This window comes from Aptenodytes patagonicus, chromosome 6, assembly GCF_965638725.1.
Source record: "Aptenodytes patagonicus chromosome 6, bAptPat1.pri.cur, whole genome shotgun sequence".
Lineage (NCBI taxonomy): Eukaryota > Metazoa > Chordata > Aves > Sphenisciformes > Spheniscidae > Aptenodytes > Aptenodytes patagonicus.
The window spans coordinates 53,754,586-53,777,281 of NC_134954.1; the positions used below are offsets into that span (position 1 = coordinate 53,754,586).

Here is a 22,696-nt window from a genome sequence, read left to right on the forward strand (position 1 = left end):
AACAGACACACCAAAGTTAGTAGGAGTGTTTGGGTATATGCTTTGTCAGCACTTTGAATATGTATATTGTGACTCATTCTACATAAGACACCTAGAAAATGTTGGAGATTTGGTTCCCCATTTTCCATATCTATAGAAATGGAAAGGGTAAAAATTTAATATCAACTAGCTTGTTCTCTCTCTCTCTCTCCTTTTCTTTTAATTTTTGTTATTAAACAGGTGTTTGACAGTGGTGTCACCGTGACTGAAAGTATAGCGGTAGATTGGGTAGGTCGCAATCTTTACTGGACAGACTTTGTTCTGGAAACAATTGAAGTCTCTAAAATGGATGGGAGCCACAGGACTGTGCTGATTAGTGAAAATATAACAAACCCAAGGGGACTAGTGTTAGATCCCAGAATTGAGTAAGATTTTTTTTATGTTTTGTTTTGAAAAGATGCATATTTTCTGATGTAACAATATTCAAATTTGAGATATGCCCAAATTGTATTGTAATTGTAAATGACAAGTGGAAGAGAAAACTTAAGACAATTTTTTAAAATAGCGTGTTTGCAGAGTTGATTTAATATTTAAATTCATATGGTAATTATTTGTAATCTGTTCCTCTGTTTCACTGTCACAAGATGTTTTTTTTTCCCTGTAAAATAGATTTTCCTACATTTGCTTCCTAGTTAAGAACTACTAATTCAAAATTCTCACATGCCATTATCAGTTGGTGGTATACCACAGAGTTACATGTAATATAATGTGGTATGCCTACCTGGCAAGGAACAGGTTCCTTCATCGTCCCAAGTCTAAAATAATTATCTATACCGTATTAATGTTATCACAAAAGCACCTTCCCATTTCAGACAGCAAGTGGCATAGAGTAAATGGAAGGTTATGATTTGAGCTGTTCATGTACAAACTTCTACTGTTTCTTGAGCTCTTCAATGCCTTGAGCTCTGTTTACTGTCAGCCACCTGGGGCTCTTCAGTAATAGCACTGTTAACATTATCAATGCATGCCTGTAAAAGTACAAACCCATATCAAATTATTATTTGGCAACTGGAGAATCAGATTACAATCAACGTTGAAAACAGTGATAACAGTAGCTTCTATATGCTGCTATTATTGACAAACGAAAACAGCAGTAGAAGTATTAAAAGAATTTTTACAACAGAAATTGTAGTAATACCTGAAGTAAGCATATTGCCAAAATGAATAATTTCAGTATCGTGTAGGAATTTTCTTAAAAAGGTTGTTTCTATTTTTTGGCTAATGAGTCTTCGTGTAACATTTCTCCATAGGCAGCTAGGTTTTTTTCAGATTGGTAACCACAAGTTACTTTTTTCAGTGCTCATGTAATGTTCTGGACTGACTGGGGCCAAAACCCTCGAATTGAAAAAGCCAGCATGGATGGCAAAATGCGAACAGTGATTATTAACAATAAAATCTACTGGCCCAATGGACTCTCCATTGATTACCCAAATAAACTTCTCTATTTTGCTGATGCTTATCTTGATTATATTGATTTTTGTGATTACAATGGAAACAACAGACGACAGGTGGTTGCAAGCGATCTGGTAAGACATTAATAAGAAACCATTGTTTTCCCATGTCCTTGCTGATAGTACTTAAAAATGTATTTGCACTGTCGTAGACTTGGATGTATTTTTCTTCAAAATACTTGGGTGAAGCAGATACGAAGTATTTTAGCTGCTTGCTACAGCTGGAAAAAGGAGAATTACATACCCTATTCACAGTCTCTCAGGAGATCTTCAACAGAGCCTGGAGCTGAGTGTAGACTTAGTGCTTTAGATCATTCTCATTTGTTCTGTCTGCATGCATGAAGACTAAAGGTGACATTTGACACTGCTGCTACTAGCTGGTGCATTTGCTGTAGGCAAATACAGTACAAAAAACCTGGAAAAACTTTCACTGGTCACCTTCTGTGAGTGATGATTGCTACTATTCTTGACAGCAGTGAAGGGTTTTGTGCTGCCAGGACTTGCTGCGTGCGGGGCACTTCATGAAGACTGTCCCTCTTACAGGCTACTTCCCAATGAAGAGCTGCTGGCAGCTTGTAGCACTGTCCCTGTACCAGCACAATAGTTCAGATGTTCAGTTGGTACACATAAGCTGGTATAAATAACCACATGTACATTTTCAAGACTTGAACCTTGGGGCTTTTATTTTTGGCTAGAGACAATTCTTGTGAAATAGGAGCCAGTGCAATCTTTCTTGCCCCACTCCTAGTTTTATGAAATTTAGATAATCCACCTTCTTCGACCCTCTGGTAAATTATAGGGGAGCTTATCTGAGATGCAAGGTCTTGGCAGGTCCATAACTCTTACTAGATATTTCCTCTTGTGCCCTTGAAAATCTACAGTTGGGTCTCTATCTGTTGGTTCCCTGTGTTCTGCCCTACAGTTAGACTGCTTTGTTAATTCCTCATGCTATACATCTCACAGGGTCTATTTAGCATTTTCATTTTTAAAAAAAGTCTATTTCCCCCATAATTAATGTCTTGTTTTCAGGCAATAGATGATATTTCATATTCTTTTGCTGAAAAATATCTTTTGAGACACAGCTGCTTTTGTCTTATTTTTTTAAATTATGCTCAGCTCTGTTGTTACTTCATTGCAAGCTTTACATACGCAGATCTCCAGAACTAAATTGTAAACATCCTTGTGTTTTAGATATTGCAGCATCCACATGCTCTAACTGTCTTCGAAGATTTTGTGTACTGGAGTGACCGCTATACTAATCGAGTAATTCGGGCCAATAAATGGCATGGAGGAAACCAGACAGTGATGATTTATAACATTCACCAGCCTTTGGGGCTTGTGGCAGTCCATCCTGTAAAGCAGCCTAATGGTAAGTTCAGCAAAACAACTTTGGTAATTACAAAAATAAGCCATGCGGTAATGTCATGCATAGGCACTCCTGGAATCATTCTTGTCAGGAAATGTGCTGGGTTAAAACAAGCAAGTAATTCATACTATTTACATGCAATTGAAGGTCATTTCAGCCTGTCCAACCTGCTGAACCAGCCTGTCCAACCTGGTGTTCAGGGAAAGTAACCTAGGCAGCATGTAAGCGTAATGACTAGCCAAAAAGGATAATAGGGAAGTAGAATGTGCCATTTTCTTGCACCTTGTTTTGAATGTTTTTATAAGAAAATTGGAGCATTTTTGGAAGGCATTTTAATTTTAAAAATTTGTCTCTGTGGCATACTAGACTCAGTTCCTTGTATGTTAATAATACCATTCTTTCAGACAAGATTACTGTCATCAACCTTCTCTGAAAGCACTTCTGCATTATTTTACTTAATGAAATAATAATAATAAATAAACCCCTTCATTGCATTCAGGATTCCCTCTGAGATCATATGCAGGTGATCTTTTGCAGCTGAAAGACTGTAAAAAAAAAAAAAAAAAGAATTTTTTTTTTCTTTCTGTTAGGTAGAGTTATCTTCCCAATCAGACTTTTCGTCATTTCATGGCATGACTGGAAGAGAGGGAAATATATTGACACGAATATTGTCTTTCATTTTCTGCTATATTTCTTGTGTATGGAGTATTTCTGATTAATAAATATTACAGTGACTTTTTTTTTTTTTTTTTACCCTTGAAAACTTTCATACCGGGGAGGGTGGAGATTTGCATCTGAGTAAGGTGCTAGTAATTTCAGCGCTATATTTGTTTTGGAACAAAACCTTCCCCAATCATGTTCAGAGCTAAAGCCACTTAGCACTCTCACTGCAAATTGTTCAGTCACCAGAGGGTACCATTAATTTATACATGATAGTTCTGGATTAAGAGGTTTTATTTTATAACCCAAGGTTTAAAAAACTTTCTACCACTGGTGGAGAAAATTGTTTATTTTTCTTCATTGTATTAAATTAGTACATTTTATGATGTTTTGTTTAGAATTTTTCTGTTGTACTTTATGTGGCCAGACAGAGAAGAAGGGAATAAAGCACTTCCAAAATAGCAAAACATGCTAATCTTTACAAATGAAGAAATAATTATTTGCTGATTGAAATTCCAGATGCAGTATTAAAACTCATCCACTGTCCTTTTTTGTAAATCATTAGATCTTACACCAACTAGAATTTAGATTTGTTATACTGATGAGATGAATAATTTTCTTACAGTTTGAGTTCTGAGTTTATGCCATTGTTTTATGGTCATCTTGTTAATTTGTTATCCGTTCTTGTTAGTTTTTATATTAGGAACAATCGTGTCATTTCCTGGAACTTCAAAGCTTCTTAGAGTAAGGCCTGCTGCAATTGCTAAGGATATACTCAAAATCTGATTTTTCTTTTCTTATGAAGATGGCTCATTCTGAAAAATCGTCTTTAGCAGCAAGTTTGTGGAAGTGACCTAAATGGTTGAATTTTAGTGTATAGTAATAATAGCAGTCAGTAGAGATCTTCTTCACTGTCTTTTTTACATTTTACAAGCTTAGACTCTCAGTTTCAAAGTGATCCAAGAAATTATGCATTGAACTTCCACTACCTTTGAACAAGACGTAGGAAACTATTTTATCTTTTTAGTTTTCTCCGAGAAGCTTCAGTAAATAATTTAAATCCCTCATCTAGAAGGGTTATAATGATCAAAGACTGAAAATCCTGCAGGCCTCCTGGTGCAGTTATGAAAAGTTTGAAAAGGAATTTGAAAGATTTTCTATGATGCAAAAAAATTGAAAAGACCACTGTGATAATGGTACTGGTTTTACATGAAAAAATATATCCTGTTACGAGTGTATTGTATTGCTTGTGGTTCTTGGAAATAACTTTAAGGAAATGGCAAAACTGATTTAGTGCTGGATTGATATTATCAGTAGCAATAAGATCGAATATTCTTTCCAGTCACTCATATTGTTACAGTTGCTAATACTTTCTTTTTTCTTTTCAGGTATCAATTCTTGTGCATCATCCCCCTGTAGCCACCTCTGCTTGCTTTCTTCATCTGGACCCCTTTTTTTTTCCTGTGCTTGTCCTTCAGGATGGATGCTTTCCCCTGATAACAGGAACTGCTTGAGAGGTAGGGCAGTAATAATGAGAGATGAAAAAAAAGGCCTGACACTGTCAAATCCATCCCTCTGTCAGGCAAAAAGCATACTTCAAATCTGTGGGCTGCTGCTCATGAAGCAAAGTTTGGGGCCATTCCAGGTAGACTTCATTTAGGATGCATGGAATGTACTTGGCCTAAAGGTTTGGAACCAGATTCTGGAAAGAACTCAGATTCAGCTGCTTCATTTGGGGAAAATGGATGAACTCAGTTTTCTTTTAAGCACTTTAAAGAAGCCACATTTTAAAATTTCTCAACACGTTGTTTAGCTAAAGTTAAAATGTTTAAATGCAACATTTTCATTAAAAATGAAAACATACTCTGGCAGAATGTTGTCCTTCTCATTATAAATATTCAGCCTGGAAACCTCTTTTTTTTAGAATTGCAGTTGTAAGAATGTTGGGATGCAGGACTAGAAGGGACTTTCTTGGTCACTCTAGTCTGTTTCCTTGTTGTCCTTGACTACCTTATCATATGTTCCCTTTCACCAGTCAAGCTTAATTTGGTTTCTTGCCCCTAAAACTCACTGAACATCACAATTTTGACATTTGGAAACCTTCTGATTTTCTGTTCAAATATAGTCTTTCCCCAGTTTGTGTCCATTTCCTATGCCATTTTTGTCCTTCGGGATAAGTAGTATCAGTAGTTCTCCTTCATCCCTGGTATATGTTCTGTTATATATTTGAAATGACGATCACATTCTTTCTCAGCCTGTATTTTGCTACTTACTAGTCATGATCTTTTGGTTTCCTCTAATCAGGAGAAATGTTCTCCCTGTTCCTCATCACTCTCTCCAGCCTGTCTGAACTAATGCATTTTGGAATTCAGATCAAAATTTCACAGCTTGAGCTTTTTCCATCCCCAGTGTAAAAAATTAGTATACCAAATGCAGGAGGTCTAGAAACACAGCCTAAAATTACAGATGCTACAGGTGATGCAGCTGTAACAGAGCTAACCTTCACAAACAAAACTTCATATCAAAAAGTACCACTGAACTTTCTTTGAACAGTCCACAGATCTCAATGATCTGTAAAAAACATTTAGCCAATTCATTAAAAAAAAAGTAACAAAAATTCAAATTACTGGCAGGCAGTTTGTGACCAGAAATTTGACCAGATTAATTTTGTCAGATGAAGCATTCATTATTAATTTTTCCATCAGTTGTACAGATATAAAGTGTGCTTTGGTGCCTCCCTAATAAGGCAGCTTCAAATAACTGAAATTTAAGTAGAAATTATCTTTGCAATGAGCTAACACTAGAAATCTGTCAGTCAAAAGATGCTTTTCTTCTAAAACTGTCTAAATTTTAAAAGCCGTATCACGCTGTTTTCCTGCTTGATACTTAGCAGTGTGTTCTTTAAAGAGCTGTATTGCATTCATGTTTTTGTTAGCAGCAGTAAGAGAATTACCAATTTATATAATCTGAAATGAAGTGCAAGTTTGTTTAATCTATTAAAAAAGGAGAGTTTCTTTTAGAGATCTGTGCTGGTTTTGGTATGTGCAGGCTTATAGAGGGATCGTGATGAAAGAAATGGAACATGGCAGTGATGAAGCACATGCATGTATAGAGGTTGACCCAGTTCTGCCACTGAATTGAGCTATTGACAGTTCTTATCTTTATTCCCCATATATTGCAGAGTTCCCTGTGTCTACTTAGGTACAGTTGTGGCCCTTTTATAAGTGACATAATTGCTCAATATAAATTGTGTAAGAGAGAAATAGAAATACCCTGTGAAGCACAATTCTTTTAAGCTATGTGGGCTTATTTTTTCTTTTTAGATGGAATTTATAAGTTTAAAACAGTATGTAAAAAAACATGTACAGATTTTGGGAATTTTTTAAAATAATGTATTTGCTGAAGGTCAGCACAGAAAACATTATAAAAGAAGTGCTGATTCCTTTCATGGTAAAAGATTTTAATTATTGCTAATGATTACAAAGGAATAGGCATTTGCCATTTCTTTTCTAATATTTACTATTATCCTTATCCTTGCTGTCATTGTTTACTTTAATAGGCCAGCAGAAACTTTCAGAAGAAAGATTAAAACTGAGCTGCATGCATTTGGTTGCCCAGTGTCTCTAGAAAACAATGATATTGCTGGTCTCTGCCTACTTAGTTCACATATTAAATACTGCTAACTTCACGTTGATGGAAAGGCATTGATTCTAGGATTTCACCATTTCTAGCTTTACGTAAGATGAAGAATGCTAATATTACAAGATTGCCTTTGCATTTATTTCACTTTAAACTGCATTTCAGGTTGATATTAAAGATGGTACTGTAGCAAGCTGGCTTGGAAACAAAACAAGGAATTTTTGTATATTAAAATCTTGTATTAATATGGTAAATTTGCATATTTAATATAACAATACATGAATGTTGTATGGATTATCATTTGTCATTGTCGTGGTTTAACCTCAGCTGGCAACTGAGCACCACACATCCGCTTGCTCACTCCCCCCACCCTGCAGTGGGATGGGGAAGAGAATTGGAAGAGTAAAAGTGAGAAAACTCATGGGTTGAGATAAGAACAGTTTAATAATTGAAATAAAATAATAATAATAACAATAATAATAATAGAATATACAAAGCAAGTGATGCACAATGCAATTGCTCACCACCCGCCAACCGATGCCCAGCCAGTCCCTGAGCAGCATCCCCCAAAGCCAGCTTTCCCCCAGTTTTATATACTGAGCGTGACATCACATGGTATGGAATGTCCCTTTGGCCAGTTTGGGTCAGCTGTCCAGGCTGTGCCCCCTCCCAGCTTCTTGTGCACCTCCAGCCTTCTCAGTTGGTAGAGCATGGGAAGCTGAAAAGTCCTTGACTAGTGGAAGCACTACTTAGCAACAACTAAAACATCGGTGTGTTATCAACATTATTCTCACACTAAATCCAAAACACAGCATTGTACCAGCTACTAGGAAGGAAATTAACTCTATCCCAGCCGAAACCAGGACAGTCATGTAAACCTGCATTAAGTTTAAGAATTGCAGAAGTTATATTAATGTCTATCTGATGAAGCTACACAGATTTTAAATCTGTATAGCTCAGCAAATTTGCTCTATTGTCTATTATACAAATGAGGAATAATCAGACTGTATAGATTTGCATAGGTGTTAAACTTAAAGGAAGCAATCAGCAAAAAATTTTCTGTAGAATATAATTGGTTTAAATGAGACTATCAAACTTCTAAAGTACAAACATTCTAGCCTAGAGAATTCACATATCTGTATTTCAGCAGGATTCAGTAGTGTTGTACTGTGTGCAATTAGAAAGGGAATAATGACTCCAGGGTCTTGTACGCATTGGAACAATTTCACATGAATTTGGCTGTTCTTTGCAAGCATGTTATAGAAGAGCACTGGCGTGCCACATTCTTAGGGAAAAAAAAATGGAAGAGGTCCAAGAATTTCACAGGCAGAGCTAGCTATATGTCTTCAGGCAATTATTTGCCAAAACATGATTTTTGTGCTGAGGCAAACGATATCTAAGCTTATGTCAAATTTGACAAATAGTTCCAGCTGCCAGAGAGAAGTATGGAGAATAATTTTTGAGATGTGCAATGATGCTGTGGTTTGTGGTTTTTCATGTCAAAATTTTCACTGCAAAATTTATAAAAACATATTAAGCAGCCAGTGAAGAAAATCAAAACAAAAATCAAAACAAAAAAAGTCTTTGAGCTATTACAAAAGAGGAAATGAGTTACTGCTACCTTCTATGCAGTGGCAGCCCAGTTCCCTATCAAGTGGTAGCTTGTGCCTCTGGAGAGAAAAGGTTAGAATTTGTTCTCCAAAGGCAAAAGCACAAGGAAGAGGGGGATCGGTGTTCAGGAGATTCTCTTCTACCCCCTAGCAGATGAGAAACGAAGTTGCTGACTCACGTTCTACAGCTCTCCAATGCATTTTCTCAGATCACCTGACTAGAAACCCTTTGTTAGTAAGATTTAAGCATAAGGGTACAAGTTTACCTAAAAGTAAATATACTATAAGGGAGTATGGCTACTTCCTTAGAGATCATAGAATCATAGAATCATTGAGGTTGGAAAAGACCTCTAAGATCATAGAGTCCAACCGTCGACCCAACACCACCATGCCCACTAAACCATGTCCCTAAGTGCCTCATCTACTTGTCTTTTAAATACCTCCAGGGATGGGGACTCCACCACTTCCCTGGGCAGCCTGTTCCAATGTTTCACCACTCTTACAGTAAAGAAATTTTTCCTTACATCCAATCTAAACCTCCCCTGCCGCAACTTGAGGCCATTTCCTCTTGTCCTATTGCTAGTTACTTGGGAGAAGAGACCGACCCCCACCTCGCTACAACCTCCTTTCAGGTAGTTGTAGAGAGCGATGAGGTCTCCCCTCAGCCTCCTTTTCTGCAGGCTAAACAACCCCAGTTCCCTCAGCCGCTCCTCATAAGACTTGTTCTCCAGACCCCTCACCAGCCTCGTTGCCCTTCTCTGGACACGCTCCAGCACCTCGATGTCCTTCTTGTAGTGAGGGCCCAAAACTGAACACAGTATTTGAGGTGCGGCCTCACCAGGGCCGAGTACAGGGGCACGATAAAACAAGAAAACACAGTACTGCAGTTATATTTAATAATAAAGATCAGCAATTGCTGCTGTGACATCGTACCTTGCTTGTGAGTCCTGCTTAATAGGCATTAGAACCCATCTCTTAGGCATGTCCTAGAGAGCCCTCAGAGCTTTGTCCTGCTGGTTCCCATTCTCAGAGATTTGAAAATGCTCTCAGAGGAGCTGCATGAATGTACTGCTTCCCTTGGCCAGCAATGAGTGATCCTGCCTTATTTACTTCCTCCTCAGAATTTGCTTGCACATGCATTGTGATTGCACAGTGCTGAAACTTTAAATGTTACGACAATTACAATAACTGATAACCTCACTCCTAGTGAGGGAACAAACTTAGAGGTAAGTGGTTGCAAAACATCACTGGTAACATTCAGCCATTCTGAGCTTCAGGGAACTTTTGGGTGGGAGAGGGGAAGCATATCACAATGCCATTTTCTTGATCAGAAACAACTCTGAACTACGTTATATGTTTTCACAGTTGAACACCCTTTCCTTATTGCTGTAAGAGATAATATAATTTATGGAATTTCTCTGAACCCTGAGGAGAAGACGAATGATGCTATGGTTCCAATAGCAGGAGTTCAGAATGGTGTTGATGTTGACTTTGATGACTCCGAACAGATGATTTATTGGGTTGAAAATACGGTAAGTTAGTATTTGTGTTCAAAATGTGCGCTAAAACACGACTTCTTATTTTAAAATAATGTTTTTGACTGAAATACATTAGCATTGCAGGTAAGAATTTTGATAAATATAATTGAAAGGAAGGAAAGGTTGGGGTTTTTTTTGGTTTAGGTTCCCCCTGCCCAGGATAAGATAAAGAAGCTTCATCTCTTTTATAAATTAGTTTTCATCTTTGTCAGCTGAAATATTTGATTAATGCTATTTCTGGCTCAGCCAGAGACATGAACAGGAAATAACGGAAAACATTGACAGAATCATACTCTCAGCTCCCCTTTGCTATAGTCCACCCTTTCTCCTCTCTCTTGACTTAGGGCTTAATTCTGCAAACACAGCTAGAATACTGCTCTATGGGAGCAGTACATTGCACAGTGGCACTAAACATTAGAATTAATATACGTGCATCTAGTCTGAGCACTTAATGAAGTAACGTAGTAGAGAGGCATCTTTTTCTTTAAAGAGAAGAAAATGGTTGCAAAGTCACAACAATTTCCAGGTAGCACATATAAGGCTTATATGTGCTAAAAAACAGTTTGAACTAATTTTTAATAGTTGATTATAATTGTTTGACTAAGCTTTTTTAATGCTTGTCCTGAATTAAGAAACGATGTGTGTCCGCTAAGGCTAACTTGCCATAAAAAATTCCCAATTTTTGCAGGATGGACACTTAAAAAAAAAAAAAATCTGGGAGGTGGATGTGGTAGGAAACTGCTGATTCAGCAATATGTGTTCACTCTTGGAAACTTAAAAGCAGTTCTTTTTTCAAGAGAAGCAGTGCTTTAGGTCCTGGAGAAGTATAATGGTAAATAAGGAGATTTCCGTAGTTACGTTTTACAGAAACAATTCACACTAACTTGTTACCTTTTATCCACACAAGATTTAAATTTTTTTCCCAACCCATTTCCCTTACATTTTGCAGGTTTTGAAGTAAAAATAAGTTTAAAAATCACTCATTTTAAAGCCTCTTCTGTGTCACTCATAAAGGAATTAGAATTTATTTAATTATTTACTCTCTTAAAAATTAGAATGTTTCGTTCCCATGAAGTATCTAAACGGACCTATTTAAGCAAACCTTTGCCCAAGGAACTAGATAAATACTCGGGAATCTATTTGATCCTCCACGCAGTCTGAAAAAATGTTCTTGACAGATCTCAGCCAGCAGATACAGCTGACATTTACAAGAGGTTGAACAGTTCTGTAAGAGGTCATGGGCTGATATATCCATTAACAGAGCTGGCAAGTGAAATGCCAGGTGCCTCTGCAGGCTGAGTGCAGGTAAGTGCTGTATTTTAGTTAGGTCTTGAGCTCCAGCCTGCCAAATGCATGACTATGGGCTGTGCCCCCTACCTGCACCCCTGACCTGCAGGTCTCAGGCTGCCGTTGCTCCCAAACAGAGCTGAGACACCCGTGTCACTCATGACTTGCCCTCTGAAAAAAGATATTTCTCTAGTTTCTAATGACAGAAGCGTATTTGCCTACTTTCTTAATTGTAGTGCTTGTCCATTACCACAAGGCCTCTTCCTTAACACCCTGTTTTGCCTCCATCCATTGCGTGTTTGGATTTTCCTGGGGTTTGTCTACACTTGCATAGTTTATAGCTGTAATTTCACTGCCAGTGTTGGCAACAGTTGAAGCTGTAGTTAGAGCTCAAGTGAACATTCATCAACTCGTTCACTCTGTCTGAAGCAAACTCAGAAAACAGAGATAAATATCAGAGTCCTCCCTATTCTACTTGAAAAACACTTCTGAAGTATTTTATCTTCAGCTGTCATGTTCCATAGGTTATTAATTGCAAATGGCAATAATAGGCAAGAGAATTCCTAGCTGTCTTTAAAGTGCCTATGATACTAGACACTGTTGTAAATATTCAATGTCCATCAGGCTCTCAAAGTAGGGTTTATACAGTACCAAAAGTTACCCTATTTTCCTACTTTTTTCTGTAGGCCTAGGGATTCAAGGACAGGTTCATTTGCAAATAGCACTACATTGTTAGGGTTCAGCAAGCAGCACTCTACCGGTGTCTAAGAAATTCTACCTGTTTAAACCAGCAGTGAATTTGGCCTGGAGTTCTTGTTCAGATTTTTGCCATCTGATATGTTGATTCCTTTCTGAAGAACCATTTTCAATTCTGCACTGAGATATTTAGACAGCATACTGATACCATGGTAACAAAGCAATTAAGAATATGCATGGACCAAATGATCACTGGGTGCTTTTCCTAAAGCTGATTCTACCTTGTTTCTGCTCTGAGATGGCAACTGCAACCTGTTCTCCATTTTTTTACTGTCTGGGCCTGTCCTATCTCTGCCTCTACCTCCTCCCTTCCTGAAACTGGGCTAGTGTTAGCTGCACAGCTTCTGTCTTCAAGTGATGCAAAGTTCAGGCTCTAATGGTGAGCTGTATGTTCTGTCCCTTCGAGTTGGCAGTGCCCCTCGGTCTTTCCAACAAAGTGCCAGAGCAGAACAGACCTACTGCACGTGTTGCCTCAGTGAAGAACTGGGGTGGTGGGTGCCAGTGCTACCTTATCTGGGAGCCTGCACCACGGAGTGAGATCTTCCCAGGACAGGCACAGCATGTCTGCATCAGCGGAGGAGGAAGTAATTGGTGAGGAGAGAGAAACAGATTTCAACACTCACTCACAGCTCCCCTAACCTTACTGACCTCTTCTCCAAAAGGCTTAATAATGTGCGATAGCTGCTGGTGTTTCAATTCTGCATTAATACTAGTTGTGAAAGATTCACGTGATAATACGCAGGACTTGTGCAGAACTCCTGTAAAACTGGCATAACCTGAAGAAAGCTCAGGAAGGCAGCTATAGTAACCACTTCAGACCTCTATCTAGTTTGTGTCTCTGTTTAGTGCTTGTTTATATCATGCTTTAGCATCACACGCTGTAGCTAATACCATAGAATCTGCAAGTCCTAAGTTATCATTTCAAGGGTTACCCTTATGAAGAAACCTGCAAGGATAATCTTAGTCTTGATTCTTGCTATTACAGCTTATTAAAAATTTGGTTCTTAAATATTTATGCATGGAGAGAACACTATTTTCCTTTACTAGATTTCAGGTATATCCAAGATGGTTAACTGAGGTATCCTGGTAAAAATCTGTTGATAATGAAATACAAATTACAGAAGTGTGACTGTATATAGCTTAAATATATACAATTCAACCTTATAAAATACAGTCATTTTATTTCTGTCGATCAGGTTTTGGTTGGTGAACGGTAATGCCTCTTCACACTGGGTAATTATGATTTACAATAATATTTTTACCATGTTTATGCATTGAGCATATACAAATACGCTTCTCTCTACTGGATTTTCATTTTGCTAAGAAAAGATTGTAATATAAAGTAAGTGCTCATGTAGTTGGAATAGAACAGTGTTTTCTGCTCTTGACATTTTTTTCATTTTTGTTATCTTTTTTCCCAAGGGTGAAATTCACAGAGTGAGGTCAGATGGAGCCAACAGGACAGTTTTTGCTCCAGCAGCTGTTATTGGTGCTCCTATTGGTCTGGCATTGGACTGGATATCTGCAAACCTCTATTACAGTAACCCAGGAACACAGTCAATTGAGGTAATTATTTAAGAGACAATTGGAAGGTAAGAGCCTAGATTTTTCACTGCTATGTATATAGGTTGAAATTAGTAATATTTTTTTAGTGAAAAACTGAAATTAGATTTATTTTAAAATGCAAAGTCTGTAGGAAAATGCTTTACAAACTTGAAGAAATAAACCTAAATTTGAGCATAGTCAAAAAGATTGAAAGCAGTATATTCTGGGAACTTTATTTGTGCATAGATCTCTTTTTTTCTTTCTTTCTTTTTTTTTTTTTTCCTTCTCCCCCCCCTTCAAGTGAGTAGGCTGCTTGTGTTTGACACACAACCTCTCTGATCACTAAAGTTACTATCATTATTACTATTCTCACTTCAAATCAATGATCCCAATGCAGTGCCTCTCATAGTAAAGGAATGTTGACATCAAATGCAATAAGATCCACTCCCAAATGCTTTGCTATCGTATTATGTCGCTTTCTGGAGACTAGCAGTCTGATGGTATGTGAAGGATAAGATTACCATTTAGTGTAGGGAAATCGAGGATAAGCAATATATAATACAGTAATGACTGTGAGTAAGCCCAGGCATTGATGTCCTTGTCCCAAAATATAAATCCGTACTATTAAATTAAAAGGCAGATAATTTAAACAAATAAAATGGAATACTTTCTAAATCAGCATTTCATCAACCCGTTCAGCCTGTAATACTTTCAAGATATTATGGAAGCTGAAAGATTAACTATTTTATACTTAGGATGCTTACTTGTTAACATAGGCAGGTTCTAAGCTGCAAGCAGCTCATTCAAGGGGTGCATATTAGAGAAGGGAGATGGTTAGAGTACAGAACAATGTGCTTTTTCTTCATAGTATTTGAAAGAGTCTTCTGCAATTTCAACTCCCTGTGGATTTAGGCTTCCTTCCTTTAATTTGAAAATCTATCATAAGTTCTATATTACATGCTCTGATGAGCTCAATGTTTGCATAGGTCCTGAAGCTGCATGGTGACGTAATGTACAGGAAAACACTGATTACCAATGATGGCACCTCTCTGGGAGCTGGCACGCCGATTGGTTTGACAGTTGATCCAGCAAGAGGGTAAATTTCCAAAATTGTTGTTGTCTTTGCACATGAGTATATTCTCCACACTTTTCCTAATTTTTAGGGTCTTCAGCTTCCATCCTGGATTTGACATGGTTTTGGTTTTTTTTGTATTTGTGCAGAATTTATTTACTCTTTTTAAGCCCTAGAAAATAATTGCATGGCTTCATAAATTGTTGCATAGATGTTCATTCTCCTTAATTTACCATATACTTTTATGGTAAAATTTTTTAATTAAAAAGGATCTCAGAATATTATGATTGTGAAAAAAATCTCTGAAAAATGGGTACCCAGAGTAAAGAGACTCTAAAGTCTTTTTTTATAATATCTTGTGATGTCTGTCTTCAGGCCTATCTATAGTAGAAAGACACACTACATGGGAAGAATGTCACATGTTAAATAGCATAGCACTAAATGTGGTTTTACTGCTTTCTCCCAAAAAAAAGCTGTAATTTTGCTTTTTTTGCCAACAGAGTAGTCAAAATTACAGTATGGTGTTTTGTTCCCCCCCCCCAAATCACAGTGTTCCATAGGGCCATATTAGTAATGAGACAGTTCTGCTGGTGACTTGGCAGGCTTTCAGATGAATTGATGCCTGACTTTTTGTCCCTAGTTGGGAGTCTGCCTGCCATGTGCCCTAGGTGTTCTTCAGCAACTGAGGCCAGAGCGGTGCACATACTCCCCAGAGCCAGATAATGGAATTCTGTTTCATATAGATTTTTTGAACTTGTAGTTTTAATTCCAAATTGGAACCAAACTCACTGCTGAAACCTTGCAGCCATCTGTGAAACAGAATTATTATTCTCCTGCTTTCTTGTTATAGTCCTAATACTCTACTGAGTTTACCTGCTGACGGTATTGTGGGATGATACAGGGTTACAGATTTCTAAAAATGATTTAACAGGCATTGTTCTCTTTTTCAAGAGAACAAGCCTTTTTCTCTTTTTTTCAAACAAGACCTCTTTTTCATGGTGGCCTGGTTCAAAGTGATCTCTGTTCAGCATATGCTGAAGTATTTGTCTGACAAAGGAGATGGATTTAAGCATATGCTCAGGTGACTCTGGCCCATTGATCTCTCTTATCAGCTTTGCTAACATATGTGATAATGTGTGTTACAGGAAGCTGTACTGGACAGACCAGGGAACTGACAGCGGAGTCCCAGCAAAGATTGGCAGTGCAAACATGGATGGATCAGGCATACAAACTCTCTTCACTGGCAACCTTGACCACGTAGAGTTCATTACCATTGACATTAAGGAACAAAAGTTGTACTGGGCTGTCACAAGCACAGGAGTGGTAGGAGATATTTTTTTAATAATTGCTTTTTAACCTGTTCATCTATCTCTGTGTCTGTGGTTCACATGAGTAATTCAGTTACTTTAGTTTACTCCTGTAACTGGGAGTTGCAGGACTGAGCAAAATCTGAATAACTGTTGTTACTAATTACCATTAAAAATATATGATGAGTTTGAATGAAAAACCAGAAATCATTATTGGCATCCTGCTGACCCTTTCCTTCCTACCTTGTACATAAATATCTCATGCATGAAGAGATTTTAGTAGCATATGTTGCATTTTAATTTTGTATTGTAACATTGAGCTTTTATTATAAGAAATGTAACATTAAGCTTTAAATTGATTTCTTAGATTGAGAAAGGCAATGTGGATGGTACGAATCGTGTGACTCTGGTGGTTCATCTTTCTCATCCATGGGGAATTGCTGTGTATGATACCTTTCTGTACTATACTGATCGAGATTATGAAGTTATTGAACGAGTTGACAAGTCCACTGGAGCAAACAAAGTAGTACTGAGAGATAATGTCCCAAGACTGAAGTGCCTACGTGTGTATTACAGAGACAGTGAGTATTTGCTAAAGAGGTATTTCAGGATACCCAACTTGTGAAAACTCGAACTTCCATCAAAGACAGAATGCATGCTCTTTCAAAGCAAATGGTTTTATTAGGCTTTCAGGAAAAGTGTCAGAAGCATTTTACCTGGTTTTGGTGAAGAGATGTTCCACCATCCAGTTAAGGCATCTATTGGCACATGTAGTTTTACTAAAATATCAATTAATACTGACTAAATAACAGATTTTGTTACTTTGGCTTCAAATTTATATATCTGTTTTATCTGATTCTTGGCCCCATTGATCTTAGATGACAAGAAACCAGCAAATCCATTGCTAACACTTATGTGCTAAAACGTGCAGTGATTAAGATCTTATTTTTGTCAGCTGGTTGTTAATACTATGCAAGTATATGAAATTGGTTATATATCCATGGGAGTTTGTGATGATACAGTTCAGATTATTATGCCTTGCCATGTGTGTCTTTCACAGATTCTGCTGGTTCCTCAAATGGCTGCAGTAATAATATTGGAGTTTGCCAGCAGCTTTGCCTGCCTGTACCTGGTGGATTGTTCTCCTGTGCCTGTGCTACTGGCTTTCAGCTAAATCCTGATAACAGAACCTGTTCCCCATACAGTTCATTTGTAATTGTTTCTATGCTTTCTGCAATTAAAGGATTTAGTTTAGAGACATCTGATCACTCTGAAGCCATGGTACCACTGGCAGGAAGAGGTATGTGAATATTATAATAGGAAAAAATCTTATAATGCCTAATATTTTGGCATTTCTTGCTGGCATAGCACGTTTTAAATAAGTTGGTTTATATCAAAGATAATTATTACTTTTCAAAATATTTCAGGACGAAATGCTCTTCACGTGGATGTTCACATGCCTTCTGGTTTCATTTACTGGTGTGACTTCAGTAGCACAGTTTCTTCTCAGAATGCAATACGTAAAATTAAACCTGATGGTTCTTACTTTAGAAACGTTGTTACAAATGGAATAGGACGAAATGGGATCCGTGGCATTGCAATTGACTGGGTAGCAGGTAAGCATAGCTGAATTTAGGAGAATGTTATTCTTTACAGGTTGTAACATTTTTTAGACTAACATAAACGGATCCTGATGGAACTATTTTGAATGGAAGTCCTATGATTCTAACTTGTGTGTCTATGGACTGATTTTAAAACAAGAGGAAGTAATGAATGGCTCATGTTTATATATGTATGTAAAAATGAAAGTTTATCAGAGCAGATGTATAGAACCTTTCCTCTCATGATACTTTCCTATTTGTCTTAGGTCTCTCTTCTTGTCTGTGCATTCATAAGCAGCTGTTATCCAGTGTATTACTATACTTTACTACCATAGTGAAAAACATGTACCAGAGAAGAGTGCACAAAAGTTGTCTGATGACATTGTTAAATAATCAAGAAGGACCCTTCATCTACCCTCAGATTGCTGTGTACAAATCCTATAAATTATAATGAAAACTAAAGAAAACAGAAGAAATACTTTGTCTTTGAACTTTAATTTCCCCACTTGCACTTCCTGTACCTATTTAAACATGTTAGACATTAATTCAAATATTAACTCTTCAGAGTTCATCAACTCTTAAGTAGCTGACCATTGCCATTAATACCTTTATTTTATACGTATACATAATATATATGTTTTGCAAAAGTTCTTCTGTGGGTTGATAGGCTTGTTGGGATGAGTTTTAGAATAATCATCTGCTGCAGGCACTTAATTTAGTTACTGTATACAGTGCTGTGCCGTAACATGGATTTCATAGTTGTGTGTTGTAAAAGGTAAAGGGATAAGAGTATGGAAGGGCAAGCCAAAGGCTTAGATTAAAAAAAAAGAAGTACATCTAAAGAACAACTGTAGTTAATGCACTTTTGATCTTATACCACTGATTTTCCCCGTGGCAATCAATGAGGATTTAGAAATTAATTGGCTATTGTCAGTTTGGGTGTCGTCTTTCTAATTCCTCAAAGTGTAGGCAAGTACCTTATGCTTCCAACTACTAAGATGTTTATGGATATTCATTTTATGGTTTAGTATTTTGTCAGCTCATGTTTCTCAGGTGTTGATGCTATATATTAACTTTCTGTTTTATTTTTCTGCTTTGTGTTTTTTTCTTCTTTAAATACAGGAAATCTTTATTTTACAAATGCATTCCTGACAGAGACTTTTATAGAAGTTTTGCGTTTAAACACTACTTATCGCCGTGTTCTGCTTAAAACTACCATAGATATGCCAAGGCACATAGTAGTCGACCCAAAAACCAGATATCTGTTCTGGGCAGATTATGGGCAAAATCCAAAGATCGAACGTGCGTTTCTTGACTGCACCAACAGAACAGTTCTTGTGTCTGAGGGCATTGTCACACCTCGTGGGTTGGCCATAGATCACAGCAACGGCTACATTTACTGGGTGGATGATTCCTTAGACATGATTGCAAGAATTCAGCCTGATGGTGGTGATGTTGAAATTGTGCGTTACGGCAGTCGCTATCCAACTCCGTATGGTATCACTGTCTTCGGAAATTCTATGATCTGGGTGGATCGGAACCTGAAAAAAGTCTTCCAAGCCAGCAAGGAGCCAGGCAATACTGATCAGCCAACAGTAATACGAGACAACATTAATTGGTTAAGGGATGTTACCATTTACAACAGTCATTTCCAGTCACGTTCACCCCTTGATGTCAACAACAATCCTTGTTTAGACAACAACGGAGGCTGTTCTCATCTGTGTTTTGCCCTGCCTGACATGCAGACACCCAAATGTGGTTGTGCCTTTGGAACACTAGGCAGTGATGGCAAGAGATGTTCCATTTCAACTGATGATTACCTGATTTTTGCTCTTGAGAATGCCCTCAGAAGTATCCACCTAGATCCTGAAAATCACAGTCCTCCCTTCCGCACAGTAAATGTGTTAAGAACTGCAGTGGCCCTGGATTTTGACAGCATAAACAACCGAATATATTTTACACAAAGTTATCCTTCAGGGACAGGAAGAATCAGTTATGTTAGTATTTACTCAGGAATTGGCTCTCCAGCAGTAGTTGCATCTGGTAAGTGCACTGAAATGTGATACAAAGTAATTGGATATTGAAAAAAATGGACTGCAGTACCTAGCACTAGCTCAGCAGGTATTTTTATGCTAATGGTCGAGGCAGACTATTTAGTTAAGATATCTGATGAAATGCTCCTTTTGACTCTCCTCAGTTTTTTTCCTCTTCTGAGATTCTTATTTCATCTTGACCACAATGAAATGGAAATATAAAACTGGTTAAATATTATTTTATATATAAAATTATATGTAATAAATTAAAATTATATATAGTAAATTAATATTATGGAGTGAGGGATGATTCCTGCTACTTGGAGAATAGCAATCAGAACTTAGGTCTATGTGAGGAAAAGGTCTCTGTAACCCTACTGCATACACAGGACTGCCAGAGTCCTAAGTATTAGTTCTTCAGATTTTTAAATGGACAAATTTGCATTGATACCAGTGGCATTTCAAAGAGATCTTTGGTGTTACCACATTCTAATAGGTGAAGTGTATTGCAATATCTCAGGAGACCGTACTGAACTTGTGTGTGTTTGCTTGCATGTGCCTAAGACCTGGGGACTCCAGATGGCATAGCCTTTGACTGGATCAACAACAGAGTTTACTACAGTGACTACCTCAATCAGACTATCAGCTCAATGGCTGTGGATGGATCTAACCGCACAGTGATTGCCCGAGTTCCACGACCAAGAGCCATTGTATTAGATCCCTGCAGAGGGTATGTGTTGCACTTTATATACTTTATCTTGACTGCAGGTGAAACTACAATTTAAGACACTGATGAAGACTGCCACATACTTCCTGTTCTGAGCCCCAAGTTCCAGCTGTGCATAACCATCCTAGATCTAACTCTTTAGGTTTAAGTTTTCTAAGTTGATCTCTACCTCAGAGATTTGAGTTTTCTTTTGAGATTTTTAGAACATTTATGAATGTGTAGTGCATGAGGCTCCACTTAGTGAGGGTGGGAGCCAGGTACTGGGGGTAAATGAGAACAATGTTCAAAGCAGGTATTTGTCAAGCAACTAACCATCCTCCATTTGCTGTGTAAAGTGGAAAAATAAAGGATATTTGTTGAAACCAAGACTTCTTAAAGAATATCATATGATAATCAGGTGGTGCTGCCAAGAGATCTCTCTATTTAGAATCTTACATGATCTTTCCCTTTTTCTGTTGTATTTCCTGAGTGCCTCAGAAGAATTCTTGTTTCAGTATCAAAACATTCCCTGAGAGGCTGGGGGCGTTACTCTATTATACTGTATTTCTAATTTCATTACTAATTATACTGTATTTCAAATGAAGAAAGATAAGAAGGAGATTAATTGACTTTACTGGATTCTCATAGGAGCTGGAAAAACTTTTCTCAAGTTCACTCCAGTGGACCCCAGTGATCCCTGCTAGAAGATTCCCTTGTCAATGTGGGCCAAAATAGAGGAAGAAGTTCTTTTCCACTAGTTTTGCACTGCACGCTTCAGTGAGGGACACCAGGGTGGAAATATCCTGGAGCAGATAATAGCTTTGTGAGCTTTATTTGCTGAAAATATAACCTTGTAATCGTGTTATTGACAGGTATATGTACTGGACTGACTGGAGTTCAAATGCAAAGATAGAACGAGCTACACTTGGAGGAAACTTCAGAACACCTATTGTGAGCACCAACTTGGTATGGCCAAATGGGCTTACCCTGGACTATGAAGAACAGCAGCTGTACTGGGCTGATGCAAATCTGTATGTATTGATAACACACTTGGTTTACATTTGGTTAATTTTTTAATAGAACTATTACTTATTTTTCCTCATTTTTTAAACTGTTTTTCAGCATTTCAATTTAATTTGGTACTTTGTATTATAGAATGTGAAGAGTTACTTAATAGCAATGTGATGTCAAGTCTTGATATTGATGTGGAACTACTGTGCAATAAGTTTTGTTATGCCGCAGCGTAGATTTAGTCCACTGCTTTATGGCATTTGTACCCACTGGCAGTTTGTTCATCTTACGTGCAACTCAGGACTCTATAAGCATCTTCTCTAACAAATACAATCCCAGTGCACATTTTACATCATTCATTGCTCATGGTTAATGCCTGTCACCTGTGGAATTTGGCATGATGTTCTTGCTGTTGCCTACCAAACAGAACCCTTCAATTTATGCCACCAGAATTTCTGCTGTCAGCAGGAAAGTTTTTAAAAAGAATTTAGTTTGTATCCATTCAAATTCACCCATGGTCTCAGAGAAATCACTGCAGCAATCAGACCTTTCCCCTCTAGTTCCTTCAGCATAGCAGTTCTTTTGCAGGCTTCTCCTTTGCTGTGACAGAAAAGTGATGTCTGTAATATAATAACGCTTATGGTCTGTGCCTCTATTGGATCTTCTGGGAGGAAGGCATTCTTATTTGGATTCATCTGTGTGCAGGAGGGCAGGGCACCTGTAATGGGACTCTCTATTTTAAGGGGAATGCAGCATGTCAGATGAGACATCCTCTTTTTCAAAATCTAGTTAATGGAGGTAGGGGAGCATGTGCTTAAACAGTATGAAGTCTTCTTTATTCTGACTTTCATGGGGAGGGCCTTTACCCTTTCAGAGGGACAGATAGCAGCATGGGGTAAGATATGAAGACCAAACACTCAAAAATGACAGTGTTCCTTAGCTCTGAATGCACCAAGGGAACACAAGGGTGAGCCGTATATTCTCCTCCATTTTTACTCTTGCTTATTCTCTTCTTGTTTATGCTAGTCTCCCAAGGGTGCTATCCTTCTTTCTCTAAAATAGTGTTTCTATTCTT

At 37.7% G+C, this 22,696-nt stretch overlaps 1 protein-coding gene across 3 annotated transcripts in view; it reads left to right on the plus strand.

Annotated features, from left to right (window-relative positions):
• Nucleotides 1-22,696, plus strand: part of LRP2 (LDL receptor related protein 2) — a 135,440-nt gene that overhangs the window by 62,729 nt on the left and 50,015 nt on the right. For all 3 annotated transcript variants that reach the window (XM_076342668.1, XM_076342670.1, XM_076342669.1), the window contains exons 28-41: nucleotides 220-404; nucleotides 1,337-1,565; nucleotides 2,682-2,859; nucleotides 4,905-5,033; nucleotides 10,131-10,297; nucleotides 13,769-13,912; nucleotides 14,878-14,987; nucleotides 16,109-16,286; nucleotides 16,638-16,851; nucleotides 17,331-17,570; nucleotides 17,698-17,886; nucleotides 18,994-19,914; nucleotides 20,469-20,634; nucleotides 21,483-21,641. In XM_076342668.1, coding sequence (XP_076198783.1) covers nucleotides 220-404; nucleotides 1,337-1,565; nucleotides 2,682-2,859; nucleotides 4,905-5,033; nucleotides 10,131-10,297; nucleotides 13,769-13,912; nucleotides 14,878-14,987; nucleotides 16,109-16,286; nucleotides 16,638-16,851; nucleotides 17,331-17,570; nucleotides 17,698-17,886; nucleotides 18,994-19,914; nucleotides 20,469-20,634; nucleotides 21,483-21,641 — 3,209 coding nt within the window. The remainder of the gene's footprint in view (nucleotides 1-219; nucleotides 405-1,336; nucleotides 1,566-2,681; nucleotides 2,860-4,904; nucleotides 5,034-10,130; nucleotides 10,298-13,768; nucleotides 13,913-14,877; nucleotides 14,988-16,108; nucleotides 16,287-16,637; nucleotides 16,852-17,330; nucleotides 17,571-17,697; nucleotides 17,887-18,993; nucleotides 19,915-20,468; nucleotides 20,635-21,482; nucleotides 21,642-22,696) is intronic.